This window comes from Curcuma longa, chromosome 11 (genome assembly GCF_044706935.1).
Source record: "Curcuma longa cultivar G26 ecotype Majalengka, Jawa Barat chromosome 11, ITB_CL_G26_1.1, whole genome shotgun sequence".
NCBI classification, from domain to species: Eukaryota; Viridiplantae; Streptophyta; class Magnoliopsida; order Zingiberales; family Zingiberaceae; genus Curcuma; species Curcuma longa.
Genome location: NC_133871.1, coordinates 10,119,920 through 10,141,717, shown reverse-complemented (window position 1 = coordinate 10,141,717; position 21,798 = coordinate 10,119,920). Strand labels below are relative to the sequence as shown.

The window sequence follows — 21,798 nt, the reverse complement described above, 5'->3', positions numbered from 1 at the left end:
AAAATCGTCTCAAATATAATCCTCATCGTCATTTTAATTGACCGATTTACCACTGTTTGTTGTTGAAAAATTGAAATAATTGACAATATATTTAGAAATTCCTAGACTTAAGCTATTAATTGGTAACACTTTTGTGAGGAATTATCGTGAATTAGAATGAGCTTATTGACCCTTTTCTTTCTCCAGAGTTGTGCGATGCATTTCTTATCACTGTCATGGATTTTTTCCATCAAAAATCATAATTTGAGACAGTTTGATTCGGTTTCAATACTATAATACTATTTCGGAGATTGTGGTGCGTAGTGAGTGGAAGTGAAACTCAACTCACTTTTGAATTATTATTTCAATTTTTGAGCATTTAGGATCAAAAATTTTAAATTTTAGTTGATTAATTAAATTGTGTTGTATTTTTTGAACTTCAATTAAAATCAAGGGTTAAGGTCGAAATTGTTGAATTTAAGTTCGTTTTCAACTTTTTTTTTTTAATTCAAAATTTAATTTTTGAATTCTGGATATTAAAATTTTTATAAATTTCAATTTATAAATTTCAATTTATATTTTTCAAGTATTTTTGAGTTTTTAGAATTAGATAATTAGATTTTGAAATATTGATACATTATAATTATAAAGTATAACTTTGAAATTATTGGGTGTAATTATAAAGTAAAATCTATAATTTAACATTTTTAAAAATTTTCATTTGAATTCGTCCCCTCCACTACCCACAACAATAAAATATTTCCTTCAACCTATCTCAAACAATATATTAATCCAAATTAAAATGCATTATTTTATAAAACTTTATTTTGCCCAGATATGATCCTTACGGATAAACGATAAAATACCTTGAATTAGTTTAACTCAGACTTTTGCTTGATTAAATAAGTCCTTTAATTCACTATATATTTAGAAGAAAAAAACATTACATACGATGTGCACATATACCATAAAAAAAACACATCAACCCATTTTGGATAGTATTATTGATAAATAGTATTCATATAAAGATACATATATACATAGATATTTAATTCAAGAAGAAGAAAAAAAACTATAACATTTACATATGCTTGTAAGCTGGAAGAACACTGCAACATTCTGCTCTTGCTTCCCGTTTGATCTGTTTTATGAGATGTTCAGAGAAGATGTCAGTTTCGAAAGCTTCCCTTGCCTGTTCCAATCCACGGCAAATCAATGTGAGATAAACCCTAAAACCAGACCAAAAAACAACAACTAATCTGAAGTATATACATATCAACGTGATCAAGATTCAAGGAGAAGAGAAAGGAGGAGGAAAATCAATCACCTGAAGGTGGAGGCTGCTAAAACACCTGCCATCCTGTGCGGTGTGAGTCGAAGCATTCACAAGGTGAAGCCCCTCTCCGTCGAGAACACTTAGAATTCCGGACAAACAAACCATGGCGTCCTGGTTCAGCAAACAGAGTTGCACCATGACCTCCCTGTTGCTGATGCAGGTCGCCGAGACAAGCGGATAACCTACGCAATCGCTCTCTTCTTCGCGCCTCCGCAGCAGCACCTGCATCTCTTCTTTTCTGCGCGACAGCTGCTCCAGCTCCGCCCGCAGGTCGGGTATGTACTTCAGCACCCGCGAGATGGTCGCCGGGATGCTCGACTTCTTTTCCTTCTTCACAATCGGAAGAAAAAGAATGATCATGAATCTCTGACTGTGTTCTTATTGACTAATGGAGAGAAATGCATACTTGTTGTTTGGATTCGGGAAGTAGACGTCGGAGCGAAGAGTACAAGTCGTTGATCTTCTTCCTGCGGTCGCGTTCGTAGGCGTTGTGGCCCAGCTTCTTGGTGGAGCTCGGCGAGTTCAATTTGCCGCCGGTCGTGGAGTAGCAGTACTGTTGGGGGAGGCACTCGTCGTCCAGCTCAATCTGCTCCGATTCTTGATCTGCTTCGGGCTCAGGGACTTGGGAAACAGAGAAATTAGCGAACCCTACTGAGACCATGTCGTTTCTGAAATTGTAGAAGGATTGAAGATCGAATCTATTGCATTCCGAAGCCGTTTCTTCGTCTCCTTGCTGCCACACCATCTTGTTGATAGATAGATAACGCAGGAGAAACTGATGGCCAGTAGAATCGGAAGATGGCGCCACTTATAATTATACGATGGAAATCTGGTAAATATTGAGCTTGATCAGTAAACAATCTCGCATCGAGACATCTAAACTATCAATTAAACCAATTCGTAACCTGCAGAATTTGAAGGATAACTTGCAGTTAAATTAGTTAATGCATTCTAATCGATATTAGGTCATCGAATATAAAATGCCCCAGTGGATACTTAACCTTCTACACCAGAAAACACCTGCTCTGTTAGGCAAAGTTCACTTGTTTTTTAGTTTTTTCTTCTTCTCCAAATCACACATATCCACAATTTAGGGAAGAGTCTAAATGTGATTTTAATAAATAATTGTCTCAAAAATCTAAGGAAGATAAGTCCAATACTAGTCTCTTTGTTTATTTGAGTAGGAAGAACAAAATAGACTTGAGTGTTTATTCATACAAGTAGTAGCCTTACTCTATCAGCTCTCCCCATTAGTTTTCTGTTAGTCTTGAGTACATTACTGTTGTTCCCTCACCAACCTTGGATTAAAGATGGACACTTTATCGATGGAATAAGACTGTGTACTATAGATCATTTCTTAGAATTCCACATCTATGACACAGTTATTGGTTTTTCTCAAGACACAATTACTACCACCCACATAATTATAACCATCAACAAACGGACCCCTACGTGGTTCCTAAAAGACACGATCCCCGTACACCGTTATCGGAATTACTGATCAGTAACAATAAAATGATTGACATTAATAGAAGTAGCTAAAATTAATGGTCATCAAGTCAAAATTAATGAGAAACAACTAAATAATTTTTAATTTTTCAAAGACTGTGATCACAATCTCTACAACTCTTGATTTATACTTATAAATAAATACTAAATACTTTGTCATTTAAGAGGACAAATCTCTCTAACTTTCAAACTTTATTATTCATTGCACCTGACTTGATCATTGAAGGACTCTCCTGGAAAATAACTTCCGGCAATCTTTGACATTTGCTCTCTTGTGTCAACAGGCCTCTGTATCATCACCTCCCCTTCAGCATCAATCTCTTTGGCAGATGGGAATAAAAGAACTATCCCTATGAGCCCTATTAGCCAAATGTGCCTTGGCGTATGTGATCAATACAAAATGTGGACGTATTGCTATTAACGTAAGAACTATATACTCGATCGACCAACTTTTAGATGACTGCTACAAATAAAAGAACGCCAACGAATTCCAAATAAATAAACAGACAGCCATCTGCTGGAGAACACCATAAGAAACAGAAGCTGAGTTGTGATTCTGGAATGCAGAAGCTCAGAAAAGGTCCACCTTCTTTTTCAGTAAATCCTGCTTCCACTTTGGTTGCTGATAAAATGTTTCTTTTGTCATACCCAGAACACTCTCAAACTCCGCATCAGATAAGTAGGCCTGCAAATGCAGAGTTCAGAGCAGTTGAAATATTTGAATAGTTCCTTCATAATTTGATTTACATACCTCTCTTCGTTTGTAATCGATTCCTCTGACTGGATCACTGGACTTGGTCTTCAAGCACTCGTAGTTAAATGTGCATTCACCCACATTTTCAGTAATCTCTGCATCTTCTTGTGCCACCTCAGACTCTTCTTCATCATTGTGATCTCCTTCGGAGTCATCACCTTCCATGGCCTCTGGCTGCCCTGAGTCTGAACCTTCGCTTTCCGTCTTCGTAAACCCTGTGATGGATGCCATTTACAGCTTATGCACACAAGATTGACTGCAGGCTTTAAATGCCACTTAAATCCTTACGTGGACCAGGGGAACGGCTTCTGAATCTGGCCGCGAAGGCCTCTTCTTCTGCCTTCTTCTGTTCCTCGGTTAAAACCGTGGACAATGCAGCGACTGCTGCTGCGCGCTGTGAGCCTTGGCTTGCCCGCGAAGGCCTTACCACTGTGGATTTTGTGTTTGGAGAAGGATTGAATGCAGATGAAAGTGCAGCCAGAGCTGAGGCCCTTTGAGTTGGTCCATCATGCTGGACACCAGCAGCTCTATTTTTAGACTGCAGGCAGAGATATAAATAAGAGCAATAAGATATATTTAGTTTTACATAATTCTGAATATGAAATGGCATGACCACCTCACTTTTATGTGAGAAAAGCAAAAGACGTACCTCTGAATCGTTCATCCCAAATAGATTTGTTAGTTTCTTCTGGAAAGAATTCCCTTGGACCTGCATAGCATAAAGATTACATTTGTGCTACAAATTTGCAACTCATGGAAAGGCTAACTCATGGAATAGCCTACAATCTGTTAGTATAAGATGAAAATATCCGAGTATAAGAACTCTCTAACCCTACATTCTCTCCTATGAACAAGAGTAAGAGATGTCATTTGTAACCTAGTAATAGGAGCAGAAACGCAGAGAGAAGTAATAAAGAAGATGAAGAAGAAAGAAGAAACATTATTTCCAGTCCAATTTAATCAATAAAGTTGTTCCAATTTCTAAGCTCTCACTTCCAATAACCAACACTATTTCCATAATCAGTTTGCAGAATACAACAACAAAACGTACCATCGCCTTTGCCGGGTCCCAGGAGAAATATACTGTGAAAAAACAGGGCTCCATGCCCTCCGTTACTTTATAAAGTGGTACTTTTGGGGATAACCCTTCGAGTGACACTGCAAGCTCTATGTATTTCTTACATGAAAAGGAAGTATGTTAGCTTATAGAATCATTTGACTTTTAGTGGGAAAACAACAGCAAGGCTCAATGTTAGTACCTGTCCTATATCGAGTGCATTTTGCTTCTCAATGTGATCCACGGAATGTCCAATCCAGACAAAGACCTCAGCATGGGTGTCCAATATCAACATGTCTTCAGTTAACAGATCATCTTGTGAATAATTGAAAACTTCGGTAACCTTTGGGAAATAAGGGAAGCAAGCATAGGTGAGAAAATGGATTGACCCGAAATGTTTTAGCTACCAAATATTAAAAGTTGGAAGCAAGTAATCACTCACCTCTAACTTTCCTGGAGAAACGTCGTTGTTGATCACAATGCACACAGTCAAATAACATTGAAAGTAGGAAGCACAAAGTGTATAACAAAGAAATGGAAATTGAAATAAAGATATGTCCTAAAAACCTTTCTTAAATAAAAAAGTATATAAGTGAGGATCTCTAACGACATCTTGGGTGGCCTTTTTGCTGGAAAAATTTTGCTTTCCACCAAGAGCAAACCAGAAAGCAGAGCTTTCTGTTCCCTCTTTGCAATGCTTAAATGTAGCACCTGGCTGCAAGTGAAAGATTAATCGTGTTAAACCATAACATTGGATAAAGAATCACTCAGTTTTAGCAAACAGATGCGGGAGTACATCACATTTCTCTGAAAACTTATAGCAACAAGGCCATTTGAACCCAACCTATTGATGAAACCTTTTAAAATCTTTACTTATAATTGTGACTTACAATTGTGTGTAACGGCAAAATATTTACCTTGCAAATCTTTACCCAAAATATTGACGACACCCCATGATTTTTTTATTTATTCATTTTTTGGGGTAAGATATGTCTATACCATCTTCCTATAACAATCGTTTTATGCACCATATTGAGAAACTAAGAAATATGAATTAGCACAGGAAGCAACCAACTAAGAAAATGAAAACAGAAGCCCAAACATTTATCTGGATGAAGTCAAAATAGAAACTATACATCATACAAAATTGGCATGACCTTTTTTTTAATCAAATCAAAGTTCAGTCATTCAATTATTAACGCACGGATGCTCCACAATGGATAAGATAACAAACAAACACAATTCATGTAGCAAAGGCAATTAGCTGATTGAACTAATGTTTATAATTTGAAAGTTGGTAACCATGATATATGTTGTTTCATTTATACTCTATTATTGACATTTTACATGATACAAAATATTATTGACATTTTACAGTTTTACCTTCAGAAATTCTGCTGTACGAACAGCCCGCTGCTGCTGTTCAAAAGTACTTGAACTTCCATTCCGGATGAAAACTGTATTCCCAGATTGCAAAACAAAACAATCGTAGGAATTTAAGGATGTCGCGACCTATTGTTAAAAAAGAAAATGTCATTGTAATTGTAACATTCAAGTTTCTAAATGATACTTGCAAGCAATACAAATAATATTCAGCTAAAGCAAGCTAAATGAAATTATGTTTTTTTCTTAATAAAAAAAATGAAGATGATAGATGCCACGCAACTCAGTTGGTAAGAGCTCTGGTGGTCCTTTCTCCTATCTTATTTAAAACAGAAGAAGATTCTAGGTAAAAAAAAATGTGACCAACCATACCGCTTCAACTTGCATTCCCTTACTGTTGTGGGCTGATGTACCAGATACTTGGATCAGTGCAATGCCACCAGGAGAATATGTTTCATCACTCAGGTCTTTTTCTGCAATCAAGCTTTTATATCCAGAGCTGATTCCACCCTATTCAATAGAAATAATTGTATTTGACAGATAACAAAGAGAACTTGGTGTATTATTTTTTCTAGATCTGCCAAATGAAAATGCATAATAGTGAGTAGGTACCTTCAGAACCACCATGGGATGGAAAAGTGCGATAAATTGTGGTGGTTCTTTCCCTTCAAATATGCATCCCTGCAAAATTCATGAAGAAGTTCGTATTTTCAAGTTTATGGATAAAGATTAATTAAGTTAAAACTTTAAAGAACCTGCACTGGTCTTCCTTTCAAGGAGTTCCATATCTTATTAGCCATCTCTAGAGCCACGAATTGATCATCCTGAAAAAAGGAAATTCACATTATGCTTGTAAAACCTAATTTGCTCATTGAACTGTAAGCAACTCTTCAACATAGAGTTGTAGTTAAGAGTATAACCACTACTCTTTTGGCTCCTCGGAGGACACTTGGTTATTGAAAGTTACCTGGGTGCTATCCTTTCCCATCCAACAAGTCAAGAAGTAGTCCTCTTTCTTTTCTCCAGAATGATATGCATAGAGCACAATGTAACAATCTCCAGCATAGAATTTACCAATCTCTTCTTTTGGAACTGGTTCCTTGGCATCACCATTTATGAGCCAAACCTGCAAGTACTTTTGATAAGTTAGAACTCCACAAAAACAAACAATAACTAACCTCATTTGCAGTATCTACGGACTAAACAAAACGAAACCTCAAGTTTTCCACTGTCTTCAAGCAAAGGAGGAATTTCCTCATTTACTGGAGAGCCCTTTGATGCTCCCTTGAAATCCACACCTTGTTGCTTTATCAAAGCTACATACATAGCATGATAAATTTTTAGCAAAAAAGAATAAAAAAGTATGTAATAAGTAACTTTGCAGAAAGTAAAAATAAATAAATAATACTAGTACCTGCGACTTTTCCTCTTCCATCCTCACTACTAGAAGTTCCTGTCCCAGCAGGCCATGATTCGAAGTTGGATTTGAACAAATGTGTTTCATGCCCTTGAACTACTTGAGTAATTCTTGCTGTCTTTGGCCTATTTTCATTGACAATGAAGTCCTAAAAATTTAAAAGTCAGGCCTATTGAAAGTTCATTCAATTGCAACTCAAGTAAAAACATATTTATTGAGAGAAACCTCAGCAGCTTTGCTGGCAGCTTTTCTCTCTTCTACTTGTGTCATCCGGCCGACCCAAGTGATTATCTCAGCTCCACAATCCAGCAGATAGCATTTATTGTGTTCCAAGATTGATTTAGAAAGCACACACTCCTCCAGATTCAACTCACCATCATTGATACTACAAAAATTGTTTCACTATTATACATACCTGTAAAGCCTACAGATTCAAACTTATAATAACATACCTATAAAGCCTTCCAGGAGTAGTTTCTATAAAAACATCATCCTCATGGACAACTTTTTTGCCAATTGGAGCAAAGCCACCAAAAAGGACCCAGAACTCACCTGAGTCAGACTCAGTTTGGAGATTTCCATCATCTTGCACAATTCATAACATATAAATGAAATGGAAGAAAATGAAGAATTAATATAATATCCATAGGAAAAGGTTCATTTACCAATAATTGCAACATCGCATTTTCCTTCATGGTACTTATCCTTCAAATACTGCACTACTTCTAGAGCTTTAGCTCTTTCTTGAATATTAGAGTTGGCACCATTGAACTGATATATCTTATTTTCAGTATCCAAGATGAACACATCATCATGATTCAATGATGATCGAGCAAACGGAACCTTCCAAAAAATAAAGAATTTGGAAGTCAACAAAAACATAAATTTTGCAAACTATATAGAAAAAGTTGGTCAAAAGAATTAGCACCAGCTTCATTCTGACGACTCGTTTTCCTCTGCAAATGTAGAGTCGTGTTTCAAACTTTTCCTCTTCTGGTGTTTTAAATCCAGAAGCAAATCCTCCTTCCAAAGGAATGATGCAAGGTTTAAAGTATGACAAGAATTTGTCGGACTCAAATCCTTGGATTTCCCTGTGTTGAACAGCACGACCTCCAAGAACTGCATCAAGTTCCACAGTCTTCATTGCTGCAGTCCCAGCTTCATCCTGTGTTTAGTCGTAAAATAAAAAACTTGTCAGATAAAAGAAATTGTTTTTTCATTATGGAAATATCAACATGATATATACTTGGCTAGACTCTTTCCCAATCCAAAAATGGATGTCATAAAGGTAGCCACCACCTTTGTTTGAAGTTGTCTGCATTAAATCACCATAAACTTAAAACATTTAGCAGAAGCAGAAAAAATATCAGACGAAAAGGGATAGACAGAAAAAGAGGAAAAATGCACCTGCAAAATTATGTATGAATCTCCACTGAAGAATTTACCATAATCAGACTTTGGTAAAGCCACTGGTTCAAAGTTCTTGATCCTCCATATTTCCATTCCTCTACGCATTGTTAAGAAAATAATGTTGACAACTTACAAACACTTCAATGCAAAACAGGAGAAACTTTTGTGATGTTATTATCGTAACCAAACATTATTGCATATTGTATTATATGAGGATACAATTTTTGTCCGGCTCCTTCAAATGCTGGATCAACATTCTTTGTAGAATTAGTCATTTCACTTTGAAAGCCTTTTGTATTGACCACCAAAATATGATGTCTTCACAATACCAGCACACACTTGAAACACTCAATTACCCATGAAAGTTGTGGTCTGTAAATGATGTATCAAATGACATGTATATTTATGTATTTATCGATATGCACTACAATTTATCTATAAATGTCAATTTATGTAAAAATCAAGAAGTAATCATCTAGAACAAACAAACAACAGAAAAAATAGCAAAGATAAATTATCAAAAACAAAGGGAAACTGATACTGTAGCCTTACATTGCTCATTTATTTTATTTATTACATAGCATTCTATAATTATGCTCGATCTGATCTCACAAGCCTGTGACCATATCATTAGCGTACATAAATTATACAATCTACTGTCATCAAATATCTTGATCAACAAACAGGAGTTGCTAAAAAGAGGCTCCTATGATAAGATATAACTTATAAGTTAACCTATATTGTATTTGGCTTTTTACCATTGAAACTTGAAGTAAATCAAAGATGAAGATAAAGAATACCTTGCTGAAAAACAAGCAGAGCCAAATCATCCTAACCAACGGGTTGTCATGGTTGACATTGAAATGACAATGGTCTATCCATCATTGAAAAATTTGAGCTGATGACTACAATGAAAATCTTTAAGAAGTATTATCTATAAAGGTTCAGATATCAAATAGTGTAATTTTGTGCAACAATGCAATCTTGCACTTTGACAATTACCACGTAAGTTAATCAAACAAAAGCATCAAAATAATATGTCAAATAAGAAAGTGTTGCTGCCCATCCAAGATGAATTGCCAAGTTATCTTTTGTCATTTTCCACTCATGAAATAATAGAATGAATATTTTCCAACAAGTACCAACAAAATGACTTTAACCAATTACAGCACGCATTGGAGATTGAAGTGAACTATAATCGTTTCAAGTAATCAATGAAGTGTCATTGTCTATGGAATACACGAGTAAACTTAGATTCTTCATGATTTATTCCAATATTAATGCAGGAAGAATCTACTGCATCATTATTTAGAAAAAGACCAACAGCAGTGGCTTCTCAGGTGGAATTAAACAGAGATCATGAAAACTATAATAAGAAAAGAAATAATTGTAATTGTGATCGACAGGGAAATACTCGCAATCGGTGGGTGGAAATCAAGAATCATTTGATATGAATCGCAACAATAGTTGCGATGGGCAACCATTTAAAAGCAAAACCGTTATCATGAATTCCCTCACTGATAGGATAATATGAGCTATGGAAAAGGATACGTGTGCTCTAAAATATTAAAAATCAGCAATCATAATAAGCATAACAAAATTTCGACTAGCAAAGGGAAATCTAACGAGCAAATCAACCACAACTTTGAGTTATCATTGAGTATACATGCACATCGAAAAAAAAGTGTAAAATTTAAGGATTCAACTCCAGTTAGGTGCTCACCGGGGAACATGAATGTGAGATTGGCACGCAAGAAGAGACGATTTGGAGATCCACGAGGAAAGAGGCGGATGATATAACGATAAAAAGGAAAGAGAGGGAAGAAATGAAACTAAGCAAACAATAAGATCCGAGAGAGGTGGAGAAGGAAAAGCAAATGAGCAGAGAAAAGAGGGAAGAAGCGGGCGAAAGACGAGGAGAGGAGGTTGCAAAAATGGCTCCCTTCACCCTTTCTCCTCCTACATTTTAGGGGAAATTTCATTTTGCTCCCCGAACGTTATTTTTTCCTTTTTGTCTTTATAAATTAATAATTTCATTTTGAAGAACTCCGTGTAAGTGGCTGTAGTTTAGTGGTGAGAATTCCACGTTGTGGCCGTGGAGACCTGGGCTCGAATCCCAGCAGCCACAAGTTTTTGGACCGTGTTTATTTTTCGTGTCTTTAAGATTATTAATCAAATTGTAGAGAACGACGCGTTTTTTTTTCTCTAAAAAAAGAATTATTTAATGAAAATATGCTAATAGAAAAAGGAAACACTTTGACGAGTAAAAGAATTATCTCGGTGGAAGTTGAAAACATACAAAATATCTTTCTTACATTGTTCCAAATTACATCGTGAATATTTACATAAAACAAACAAAAAATTACTTCAGTAATATCAATTAACAAGTGCACAATTAATCAACATTTCTGGTTCTTATTAAGCTCACATGTAGCCACCAATTTATGGTGCACTTCCATCCTAAACTATGTTATAATGCTTGACATCACATGAAGAACGTCCAGACTGTTCTTCATACCAACATCAATCTGAAAATTAATCAACTTCCTATTATTATCTCTTTTCTTGTGCACTGGTCAGCAGATAATGGTTGCTGAAGAATTTACAGTTGTATTTTCCATGATTCAAACTCGTTTACCAGTAATCCCTGCAAGAACATACACCATCAGCAAACTCGTGGAATCGATTTATATCTCTCAGGATGATCTTTCGTCTGAAAATCTCTGAAACAAGCTTCATTACTGTGTGGCAATCCCCGCAAGTTCTCAGATTCTTCTTGATTCGAATGGGGGCGTTCAGGGGTAAATAGATTAGCCCAAATGACAGTGCTAGCCTCTCACTATGATACCAAATATTCTGCTCTTTGTTCTGCTGCCCCACATCATTTACAGCAAACTGGGTATCAGGCACATACCCTTTTGCCTTCACCAGCTCCTTCAACTTCCCTAACATCTCGTATATCTGCTCTGTCGCCTGGTGCGATTGGTCATGCGCTGTGAAAACAAACGTCTTGTTTGATACGTCTATCCAGCTGCATCCAGTCTCCTTCCTCACCCCATTGGATTGCATCAGTCTCCTAATCTCTTTAGCCTCTTCTAACATTCCATGGGATGCATACATGTTCGAAAGCAATACATAGTTGCCGGAGTTATGAGGTTCGATCTTAAAGAGCTTTTGTGCCACTTCTCTGCCGAGTTCCAAGTTCCTAAACTTCCTACAAGCAGCAAGCAAAGCACCCCACACGGACGAATCAGGCTGCATTGGCATTGCATCAATGAATTGCGCTGCTTCATCCAAGCGGCCAGCTCGTCCGAGCAAGTCTACCACGCAAGCATGGTGCTCACTTCCGGGTGCCATTTTATGGACCTGAGACATGGAGTAGAAGTACTTGAATCCCTGGTCAACGAGCCCATTGTGGCTGCAAGCTGAAAGAACACTAACGAATGTGATGTAGTCTGGCTCGATGCCCAAATCCACCATTTCATCAAACAGTTTGATCACTTTGTATCCATGCCCATGTTGTTGGAAAGCTGTTATCATGGATGTCCAAGCGACCACATTTAACTGGTCCTTTGCCTCGTCGAAGGTCCGATATGCATCTTCCAAGCTACCACATTTTGCATACATGGTGATCAAGGAGCTCCCAACACATTGGTTTTGGGCGTACCCGGTTTTCACTATCAAGGAATGAACTGCAGCACCCTGACCCCATGAAGCCAGCATGGCCAAAGCTTGGAGTAAGGAAGAAAAGGAGGTTTCATCTGGGGAAACTCCCTCTCGCACCATATGTAGGAAACAACCACAAGCATCCTCGGGGCAATCCCTTTCGATCCAACCCATCATCATAACATTCCAAGTCACGACATCTCTGTCGGAGCATCTGTCGAACACCTTCGCAGCTTCTTCCAAGCACCCACATTTGCAGTACATGTCAATGAGCGAGTTCCTCACATAGGCCAAAGACGACTCCACCGCAAGCTTAATCGCGAGGCCGTGCACCGCTCTCCCGAAGTCGATGCTGCGCGCATTTGAGCACGCGCTCAGTACGCTGGACAAGCTCACCTGATTCGGGGTCAAGGACCCATCATCGTTCAACAACGAGCGAAAAGCCTCCATCGCGTCGCAGTACAGCTTGTTGCGGACGAGCCCCACAATCAACGCGTTCCAAGAGACGAGGTTCCTCACAGCCATTTCGTCGAACACCTTTCGGAAATCCTCGACGCGGCCGCACTTCGCGTACATGTCGGTCAAGGCGCTGGCGACGTAGACGGCGGCAGCGGCGCCGTGCCGGAGCGCGAGGGCGTGGACCTGGCGGCCAAAACCGTCTGCGCCGGCGGCGGCGCAGGCGGGAAGGACGGCGGAGAAGGTGTGGGAGTTGGGGGCGGGGCCGGCGGAGGCGTGGAGCTGGGCGAAGAGGGAGAGGGCGTCGAGGGGCCGGAGGGAGCGGGAGAGGTGGGCGACGAGGGACGTCCAAGCGACGACGCTGGAGTGGCGGCGGACGGCGGCGAAGATGAGGAGGGCGGCCTGGAGCTGTCCGGAGTTGGCGTAGAGGTCGATGAGCTGAGCGTGGAGGAGCGGGGAGGGGAGGAGGTTGGAGGTGAGGAGGAGGGAGTGGATCTGGTGGGCATGGTTTGGGTTCGAGGGTCGGGTGAGGTTGCAAGCGGCGAGGAGGTTAGTGAGATGGTCGAGGGTGAGAAACGAGTCACATGATCTGCTGCTGCTGCAGCGGTGAATGGACGTCGAGTATGCTCTCATAATGGTGCAACTTGCATTGGGGGCGTTAAGCGACGAGACGGAGTCACCGGAGACCTTTATACACGTATACATTTGAAAAAAAAAATAAATAAGATGTCCTTTTTTATCAAATCATCGCGGGGTATCTTATATTAATTTTTTTATTAAAAAAGTATTCTCGTTTTCTTAAATTGATAGGATATATTATAATAATTATGAGATCGTAATTGTTATATAATCATAACAAATATGAAATCATAATTGCTACAATTAAATTATCATATAGTTATAGCATTTGCTTCTTTTAGAACTGTTAAATAATTGTAATGGCTACAATTTCGTAACTGCTACATATAAAAAAAAAATTTAGATAAAAATTAAAAGAGCATCCCTTTTAATTAAAATTGTTTGAAGTTTTCAAAAAAAATTTAAACAACTTTTTTTTAACCTGAAACCTAGTCGTTATGAGTTTCACCTCGTAATTAATTTTGATTAATTGTGTTTCTATGCGTAGTTCAACGAGAGTTAAAAGTTATAATCTCTCAAAATTTATATTTAACATTCACGTAGTAACGATTAACGAAATCGTAATTGTTACAACTATATGGCAGCTTAGTTGTAACTTGTAACAATTATGAAATCGTAACTGCTATAACATAATTGCATAAATATTAAAAGATCATGACCTCCACTCGGATTGAATTATGAGATATATGTGTCAAATTGAAACTCGTTTAGAGATCGTTCAATTCCATACAACCTACACTATCTTAAATGGTGGAATTCATGCAACTCTTTTGTACTGTCCTGGATAGTGAAAAGTTTATTGTAGGCGACTCTGTCTATAATAGACGAAAGTTTTATATCGTCTCAGATGGTGAGAATTGTACTATCTCGGAGCGAGATAGTGGATAATTTATTATTAGTGACTCTTTTGCACTGTCCTAAACAATAGTAAAAATCTTCCTCCATTTCTTGCTTTATGAATAATAGTATCATAAGTTGGCTCAGAAAAGAGTGGCCAATGCGACTAATATCCGAAAAGAAGCTGTTCTTCAGTATTTCCCTTCCGGAGTATAGCTAATCAACAGCATATAAGCAATCAATTTCAGGTTGTCAGTAACGCTTGTATCTGGAAAATCAGCTCTGTACACAACAGCTGCGAAAACTATATGGTTGATTGTAGACATTGTCAAGGAAGCACAAATCAATCTCTTGCCGGAAATGCAGCACCCAACTCTAGGATCAAGGAAACTTTGGCCAATCTATGGGGAATAACCTTGGGAATAATTCCACCAATTTCTGACCATCCAGAAATCCAATATTTGCCTCGGATGCACTCTTGGATGATCTACTAAACAAATCAAAAGTAATACTCCTATCAACTGCTTCTATTTAAGATGAGAATCCAATGGATGCCTTATAAAAAGAAAAGCTTCATTCAATGATATCCATCTTATCCATGTCAATGCATACCAAATGTTGCATCTGTTGGAAGAAACTTCACGCTTCTCAAGGTTAATGCAAGCAAGTGTAAATCATAAACACACAGGAAGTGATGGAAATTCAATTACTATGCTGAGAGTAAAATATGGCAAGAAGAGGGAAGAGACTTATCTTGTCAATAAAAAATGAATCAAGCCACATCGAAGATTCTTTTAGGTGTCGGCTGACTACTTTATAATAGTGACTGCAACTCATCAGGAGTGAAATATAATACTGGGCGACAGATTCTTGAGTAATGGAACCCAACAAGATCAAGCAATGCAGCAGACATTTGCCTTGCATACGAGCATGATATTTCAATTTGAGGTTTCATTATCTAAAGTCAAACTTCTTGAATCAGAGGATAGATGAGGCGACCAAGTTGATGGAGCAGCCTATGCCAATATGGATAGGGTTCGATTCAGACATTGCGTCGAACACTTTCTCCGTATTATTGCATTGAGAACCTGCAAACTACAACTACATTAGATTCTGTTATTCTTTATTGGAAACAACAGTAGCAACTTTAGCATATGCTTTCCTTTGTTAATGCAACAATAAAGGCATCAAAGAAAATTTAACAAATGAAAGAATTCCTCAACCTTCTACCAATAGCATCTTGGATAAGTATATGCTCAGTTACATTACCTCGGGGTTTCTTATATCCAAAATAACAATTAGCTTCTTAGTCACTCGAATCAACGGATTGCAGTGGTAGTGTTCCGGAGGAGTAGGAGCGGAAGAAGAAGAGACTATTGGGATTACAATCAAAATTGCATATTAAAAATATATAAAGAAAATCATAGATTTATAAGATGAAATATATCTCCATTGAATATGAGATATTTTTAAAAAATATATCTCCATTAATATAAGTAGGTAATATTATATATTATAAAATATATTGATTCTATCTATTCTAGCTAACAATTAGGATTAAAATCATGATCAATGTGGAAACATATGGGAACTTCAAGAAGAAACAAAAGGAGCTAGGGGAGATCCGAACTATGAGGATAATGGTAAGAGGGCTCCTAGTAAAATCCATGATAAACTCTCGAGACATATAAATCTTAATTAGATCAGTTGGACTAGATATTAGTAGTTTAATTAACGGATCAAGAATGATTAAACATCGATTCATATCTCCATTGGTTTAAGACTTTTTAGATAAGATTTAAAAATAAAATTATAAATATTTAGATTTAAAGTGTATAATATCATAATATTATAGAGATATGTTAATTTTATTGATCCTAATAGAGTCCATCAAAAAATTTCCCACGAATACTTGAAAAAAAAAGGGAGAATTTGTCTTCTTACTTCTTCATCCAACTCCTTATTCATATGAGAAGTATAAATCCCTCTTTATAAGAATTAGTGAATGTTGAAGGTGTTGCATAATGCATGCCCAATCGCTCTAATTAAAATTTTCAATAATAATTTAGCGGTAACACAAACGTGTCCCCATATCCAAGTTACCCTTCTCGAATCTAATCTCAAAATCCAAAGAACCTCATAAATAAAAGGCAAAGTAGGGATAATTCTGGAAAACCCCTGTGAGATATCCTCCTGGAAAAACTTTAAGAGATGAAATGAGAGAGGTGATCCATAAAACATGGTTCATAAGGAGCCTTGACAGTAGCAAATTCTTCGATATAAAGTAGTCCAGCACTTTCCTCCATACCTCTCTAGTCGGATTGCTATTAAGTTCAGCTTCCCACAAATTGTTACATATAGGATTCCTTAAGTTCAGCTAGTAAGTGATCCAGGTGTCATAGATGACCTAATTCTTTTTAGGGTAAAAGTTAAAAATCAAGTGAAGGTCAAGATTCAGATTGACCTGACAAGACAAGCCAACATGATCTCGAGAGAAACGATCCCACCAAAGTGAGATAGTTGTCGCCTCCAACTCGGACTGTACTTCGGGCTGGGCTCAGTCCTAAACCTCACTTGGGCCTCCAAAGCAATCTTGTCCAATCCCAAAATCTCATCTCGGTCGTCTCAGTCTCGGCTATCTTGATCTCGATTGTCCCGATCTCGGCCGTCCTGAGTCTCAGTCGTCTCGGTCTTGACTATTACATCTCGGCCGCCCCTCTCCGTCTTACGCAGAAACTATTAAAATTTTTCAAACATGCGGTGCCTACAAAGGGGTCAAGATGGTTACGAGATTGTAAGTCTGGTCCCCTAGATACCCTAATACCTGTGCATAAAGTCAAAAAGTAACAATAATTAGCGACTGTCATGCCGTAGGGCGGTTACAAGGCTGACAGATTTAATCCCTCAGATGCCTAATGTTGGGATCTCAGGTCGGCAGTCGTCAGAGCCGGTCTCTTCGAGCCCGATCAATAATCTCTCTCGGGTCAACGTGGAGAGGTGCTCTCCGTGAGTATATAAACTCTTTGTAAAGTATGAACAACTCTTTCGGTAATTTGAACAACTATATATACTCATTTTCTTTTTCTTCTACATTTTTCATCTTCTTCCACATATACAAGGGTGGAACCACCTTGTAAGCTACCCGGGCTATAACCTGGGAGTCCGACAACGTTGGAGACGAAAAAAAACTTGGATTATGGGCAAAAGAAAGGAAAATTTAAGGGAACGAAGAAGATAACCCGGGATATTAAGTCGGTGTAGCCCACAGTTCGGAATCAGCCCGGATAAATCATCCAGGCCGGCTCCGCCATTGCACGGATACTTATAAGTGTCGGAGTGGTCTGTCGAGACTCGATACCATTTTCACCTCCCGTTGAAATGTATTTCAGGTTTTCATCATCTTCTCCTTCAAACTCCGTCAGAAAGTCACACATGTCGAATCGTTTATTGACCGATGACTTGATCATTTGCAGTGTTTATGCAGAACAGTAAGTATGAATCAGGAAGCCTGACTGACTTCGTAATCTCCCAATCGTAAACTATTCCTTCTGCACGATTTCTCGGAGGACCTTGAAAACCCGAAGGCATCGTAGGCCGATCAAGCGAAAACGAAGAGGGGATTGTCCAGAAAATGACAGCCGTTACCAAACCCATAACCCTGGAGGAGGTTTTTTACTTCCAATTGTCGCAATGTCAACGGTTTGATAAACTGCCGATGATGTGTCATTTATTGGTAGATCATCTAAGATGTGACTGCATTGATGGATGACTTATTGGCAACCACCATTATAATAATAAAAGTTTATTAGGTACACACCCAGGTGCAGCCTTACTCGGAAACCACCATTTCTTGCGTTCATCGTCATCGTCTTGCAGTAATCTATGTCGTATCTGAACGGCCTCAAGCTCTGGATTACCTTTAATGGCGTTGTGCGTTGGAGTGAATCGTACCGCTTCCTGATATATTTAAACTAGCGAAAGTCCACCGTCGGAAATTAATGGACGGACAGCACGACGACCACCGCGTCGACGCCAACGGCCGCGGCCAGGAAGAGAGAGAGGGCCCGCTTCCGAAGCGGCCGCGGCCTCTCCTTGCGTCCCTTTCCGCTGCCGAGATCGCGGCGGAGTTCTCCCACCACGACCCCCAAGTGGCTCGCGTCAACAACGGCAGCTTCGGCTGCTGCCCTGCCTCTGTCGTGGCCGCCCAGCTCCGGTGGCAGCAGCTCTTCCTGCGTCAGCCCGACGAGTTCTACTTCCGCCACCTGCATCCCTCCATCGACCGATCCCGCGCCCTCGTCCGACAGCTCATCAACGCGCCCCACCTTGATGAGGTTTCCCTCGTCGACAACGCCACCACCGCCGCCGCCATCGTCTTCCAGAACGTGGCTTGGTCCTTCATGGAGGGCGTCTTCGACCGCGGGGACGCCGTCGTTATGCTCCACTACGCCTACGGCGCCGTCAAGCGCTCCATCCACGCATACGTGGCCCGCGCCGGTGGCCACGTGGTGGAGGTCGCCCTCCCCTTCCCGCTCTCCTCGCCGGACGAGGTCGTCGCCGAATTCCGCCGCGCCCTCGACCTCTGCCGAGCCGAGGGACGGAGGGTTCGGCTCGCAGTGATCGACCACGTGACCTCCATGCCGAGCGTTGTGATCCCGGTGAAGGAGCTGACGCGGATCTGCCGCGAGGAGGGCGTCGACCAGGTCTTCGTCGACGGGGCGCACTCGATCGGGAACGTGGAGGTTGACGTGCAGGACATCGGGGCCGATTTCTACGCCAGCAACCTCTACAAGTGGCTCTTCTGCCCGCCCTCGGTGGCCTTCCTCCACACGCGGCGTTCGTCGGCGGCCGGGCGGCGCCTCCACCACCCCGTCGTCTCGCACGAGTACGGCAACGGGCTCCCACTCGAGAGTGGGTGGATCGGGAACAGGGACTACACGCCGCAGTTGGTGGTGCCGGCTGCGCTGGAGTTCGTGGAGCGGTTCGAAGGCGGCTTGGAGGGGATCCGGCGGCGGAACCACGAGAGGGTGGTGGAGATGGGGAGGATGCTGGCGGCGGCGTGGGGGACGCAACTGGGGTGTCCGCCGGAGATGAGCTGTAGCATGATCATGGTGGGGTTGCCGTCGGGATTAGGGATCGCGAGCGAGAAGGACGCCATGGGGCTGAGGGCCCTGCTGAGGGAGGAGTTCAAGGTCGAGGTGCCCATTTACTACAACAAGCAGCCGCCGGCCGAGGAAGACGGCGAGGACAAGAGCGGCGCCGCCGCGGTCACCGGCTACGCCAGGATCTCACATCAGGTGTACAACGTGGCGGAGGATTACTATCGTCTCCGAGACGCCATTAACAAGCTCGTGCGCGATGGATTCAACTGCGCCTTGCTTCCATCCAAAGAACAGAGGTATCTTCGCTTCTACAGTTCTAAATCTACTCTGTTATCGTCCACTCCAACCTGAAAATTCTTCCCAAAATAAACTCGAAACGTAAGAAATCGACATTGATAATTAAACTGGAAATCTGGAAAGATAAAAACAGGTATAACAATGAATCTGAAAGTCTTAATGAATGGTGTTTACCGATCGATCTGCTTCAAAGCTTTTGATATATTTCATCCTTGTTTCGTTGCTGCTAGGGAAAGTTGAGGGTTGAGGCTGTCTGCTTCATTCCAATGGCGGTTGACGCGAGAGTTCGTCTGGTTTAAGTGAGCATTAATCCAGTTCTGCTAAATGGGGAAAGTAACTAATTGTATCAGATGCAGAATAAAATTTTTAACATGGATATATAAAGTAAAAAAGAAGTTCAAATTTAGTTCCTTCTGCTTTTTTGGATTGATAAGAATCTGAATAAAGCAACAGACTTTTTTTATCCATTTATTTATTTATTTATTTATTTTCCATTTCCTTCTTTATAAAAAAAATAAGATTATGTTGTTCACGCGATACAACATAACGGTGGCCCCACTATAAATAGAAAAAAAAAAACCCTAGCGGCCGGTGCCGACGGCGCTTTCGGATCCGCAAAGATGCAGATCTTTGTCAAGACGCTGACGGGGAAGACGATCACCCTCGAGGTGGAGTCGTCGGACACGGTCGACAACGTGAAGGCCAAGATCCAGGACAAGGAGGGCATCCCGCCGGACCAGCAGCGCCTTATTTTTGCCGGGAAGCAGCTCGAGGATGGCCGCACCCTTGCCGACTACAACATCCAGAAGGAGTCCACCCTCCACCTCGTCCTCCGCCTCCGCGGCGGCGCCAAGAAGCGAAAGAAGAAGACCTACACCGAGCCGAAGAAGATCAAGCACGAGAAGAAGGAGGTCAAGCTCGCGGTGCTCCAGTTCTACGAGGTCGATGATGCCGCCGGCAAGGTCACCCGCCTGCGGAAGGAGTGCCCCAATGCCGAGTGCGGCGCCGGCACCTTTATGGCCAACCACATCGACCGCCACTACTGCGGCAAGTGCGGCCTCACCTACGTCTACCAGAAGGCGCAGGGCGAGTAAGTCCCTCGCAAAGTTAGATTTTTTTTTTTAAAAAAAACGCAGTTAGCTGAACTATATTGAAAGTTTGATACCTGAATTTTTTTTTCTTAAAATCTGATTTTGTTCATGTCAAAGAGATTTGGATTATGCTCCAATTGGCGATTTGAATTCTTCTCTCTTTTCGATCTCGCGATTTAGAAGTGATTGAATTACACGTCTCTCTGTAGGATTGTAATTTTGGGAATCGAATGCCATGTTTGTGTGTTGGATTTGCCCTTCTGCGCCTGATTTCTCCAACGATATTGTTGTCAAGTCTCTAACCCATCTCTGTTCTTCATCATGGAATGTCGTACGTGCTTGAACAAAGCACCATAGCCATTGTCTTCGCGCCGATGGCCACTGCCTGGCGGGAGTAGCGTTTTGCCCGCCCAAACAGCCTCCTCGCCTTACTCCCATCTCCAGCTACTCTTCCACCGCTCCGCCAAAGTAGGAGTTTATTGATCAGAAACACGAAGTAGTTTTTGCTTCCTCGCGTCAAATTTTTTTTTCTCCGTTTCTCTTTTTCACTTTGCATTTTATTTCATCTTAATTCTTACGAAAATGTTATACTGCACGTGCGCGACACTCGTGATCCACCGCCGATGCCGCCTCAGGCATGATCGACGCACTCCTCGCCGGCGCGTCGGATTCCGGCTGGATAGTGGTCGGAATCCGACATAATTTGGTCGGAATCCAGCCAAATCATGCGGTCGGCAATGGCGCGGCGACTGTCGAACTTGATCGGGCCGGATTCTGCTAAATCGTGACCGGAGACCAGTCGAGGAAGGACTAGCGTTGCACGGCGGTCCTTCCTCGATCGGTTTCCGATCGCGATTTGGTCAGAATT

At 40.7% G+C, this 21,798-nt stretch overlaps 5 protein-coding genes and 1 non-coding gene across 10 annotated transcripts; 3 read left to right on the top strand and 3 right to left on the bottom strand.

Annotated features, from left to right (window-relative positions):
- Nucleotides 1–1,060: 1,060 nt before the first annotated feature.
- Nucleotides 1,061–2,002, bottom strand: LOC141837745 (protein IRON-RELATED TRANSCRIPTION FACTOR 2-like). The gene is made up of 3 exons (XM_074725117.1): nt 1,722–2,002; nt 1,307–1,645; nt 1,061–1,171 (listed from the first exon to the last, which is right to left on the bottom strand). Exons 1-3 carry the CDS (start codon nt 1,974–1,976, stop codon nt 1,061–1,063), a joined length of 705 nt encoding a protein of 234 aa, XP_074581218.1. The 5' UTR covers nt 1,977–2,002.
- Nucleotides 2,003–2,985: 983 nt separating this feature from the next.
- On the bottom strand, nt 2,986–9,120 carry LOC141838739 (villin-2-like). 5 transcript variants are annotated; one of them, XM_074726303.1, is made up of 22 exons: nt 9,065–9,120; nt 8,843–8,942; nt 8,682–8,750; nt 8,364–8,600; nt 8,101–8,278; nt 7,888–8,020; nt 7,661–7,820; nt 7,433–7,583; nt 7,234–7,334; nt 6,986–7,144; nt 6,774–6,842; nt 6,631–6,699; nt 6,391–6,528; nt 6,019–6,147; nt 5,203–5,350; nt 5,078–5,088; nt 4,838–4,978; nt 4,630–4,755; nt 4,228–4,287; nt 3,852–4,116; nt 3,576–3,793; nt 2,986–3,509 (listed from the first exon to the last, which is right to left on the bottom strand). In XM_074726303.1, the coding sequence occupies exons 1-22, from the start codon at nt 9,118–9,120 to the stop codon at nt 3,396–3,398; spliced, it is 2,832 nt and encodes a 943-aa protein (XP_074582404.1). In that variant the 3' UTR covers nt 2,986–3,395. The 5 variants fall into 5 exon arrangements, with proteins under 5 accessions (XP_074582404.1, XP_074582402.1, XP_074582399.1 ...); XM_074726301.1 differs by having other exon boundaries at nt 3,867–4,116; XM_074726298.1 differs by having other exon boundaries at nt 3,867–4,287.
- A 1,781-nt stretch (nt 9,121–10,901) lies between these two features.
- On the top strand, nt 10,902–10,973 carry TRNAH-GUG (transfer RNA histidin (anticodon GUG)). Its single transcript has one exon. It is a non-coding gene; the product is annotated as a tRNA-His (tRNA).
- Nucleotides 10,974–11,268: 295 nt separating this feature from the next.
- On the bottom strand, nt 11,269–13,600 carry LOC141841867 (putative pentatricopeptide repeat-containing protein At5g52630). The gene has a single exon (XM_074730063.1). It carries the CDS (start codon nt 13,598–13,600, stop codon nt 11,480–11,482), a length of 2,121 nt encoding a protein of 706 aa, XP_074586164.1. The 3' UTR covers nt 11,269–11,479.
- A 4,831-nt stretch (nt 13,601–18,431) lies between these two features.
- Nucleotides 18,432–20,210, top strand: LOC141840895 (putative L-cysteine desulfhydrase 1). Its single transcript, XM_074728983.1, has 2 exons — nt 18,432–19,838; nt 20,070–20,210. Exons 1-2 carry the CDS (start codon nt 18,442–18,444, stop codon nt 20,077–20,079), a joined length of 1,407 nt encoding a protein of 468 aa, XP_074585084.1. The 5' UTR covers nt 18,432–18,441; the 3' UTR covers nt 20,080–20,210.
- A 195-nt stretch (nt 20,211–20,405) lies between these two features.
- LOC141840803 (ubiquitin-ribosomal protein eS31 fusion protein-like) lies at nt 20,406–21,019 on the top strand. The gene has a single exon (XM_074728871.1). It carries the CDS (start codon nt 20,460–20,462, stop codon nt 20,931–20,933), a length of 474 nt encoding a protein of 157 aa, XP_074584972.1. The 5' UTR covers nt 20,406–20,459; the 3' UTR covers nt 20,934–21,019.
- The last annotated feature ends 779 nt before the right edge of the window (nt 21,020–21,798 follow it).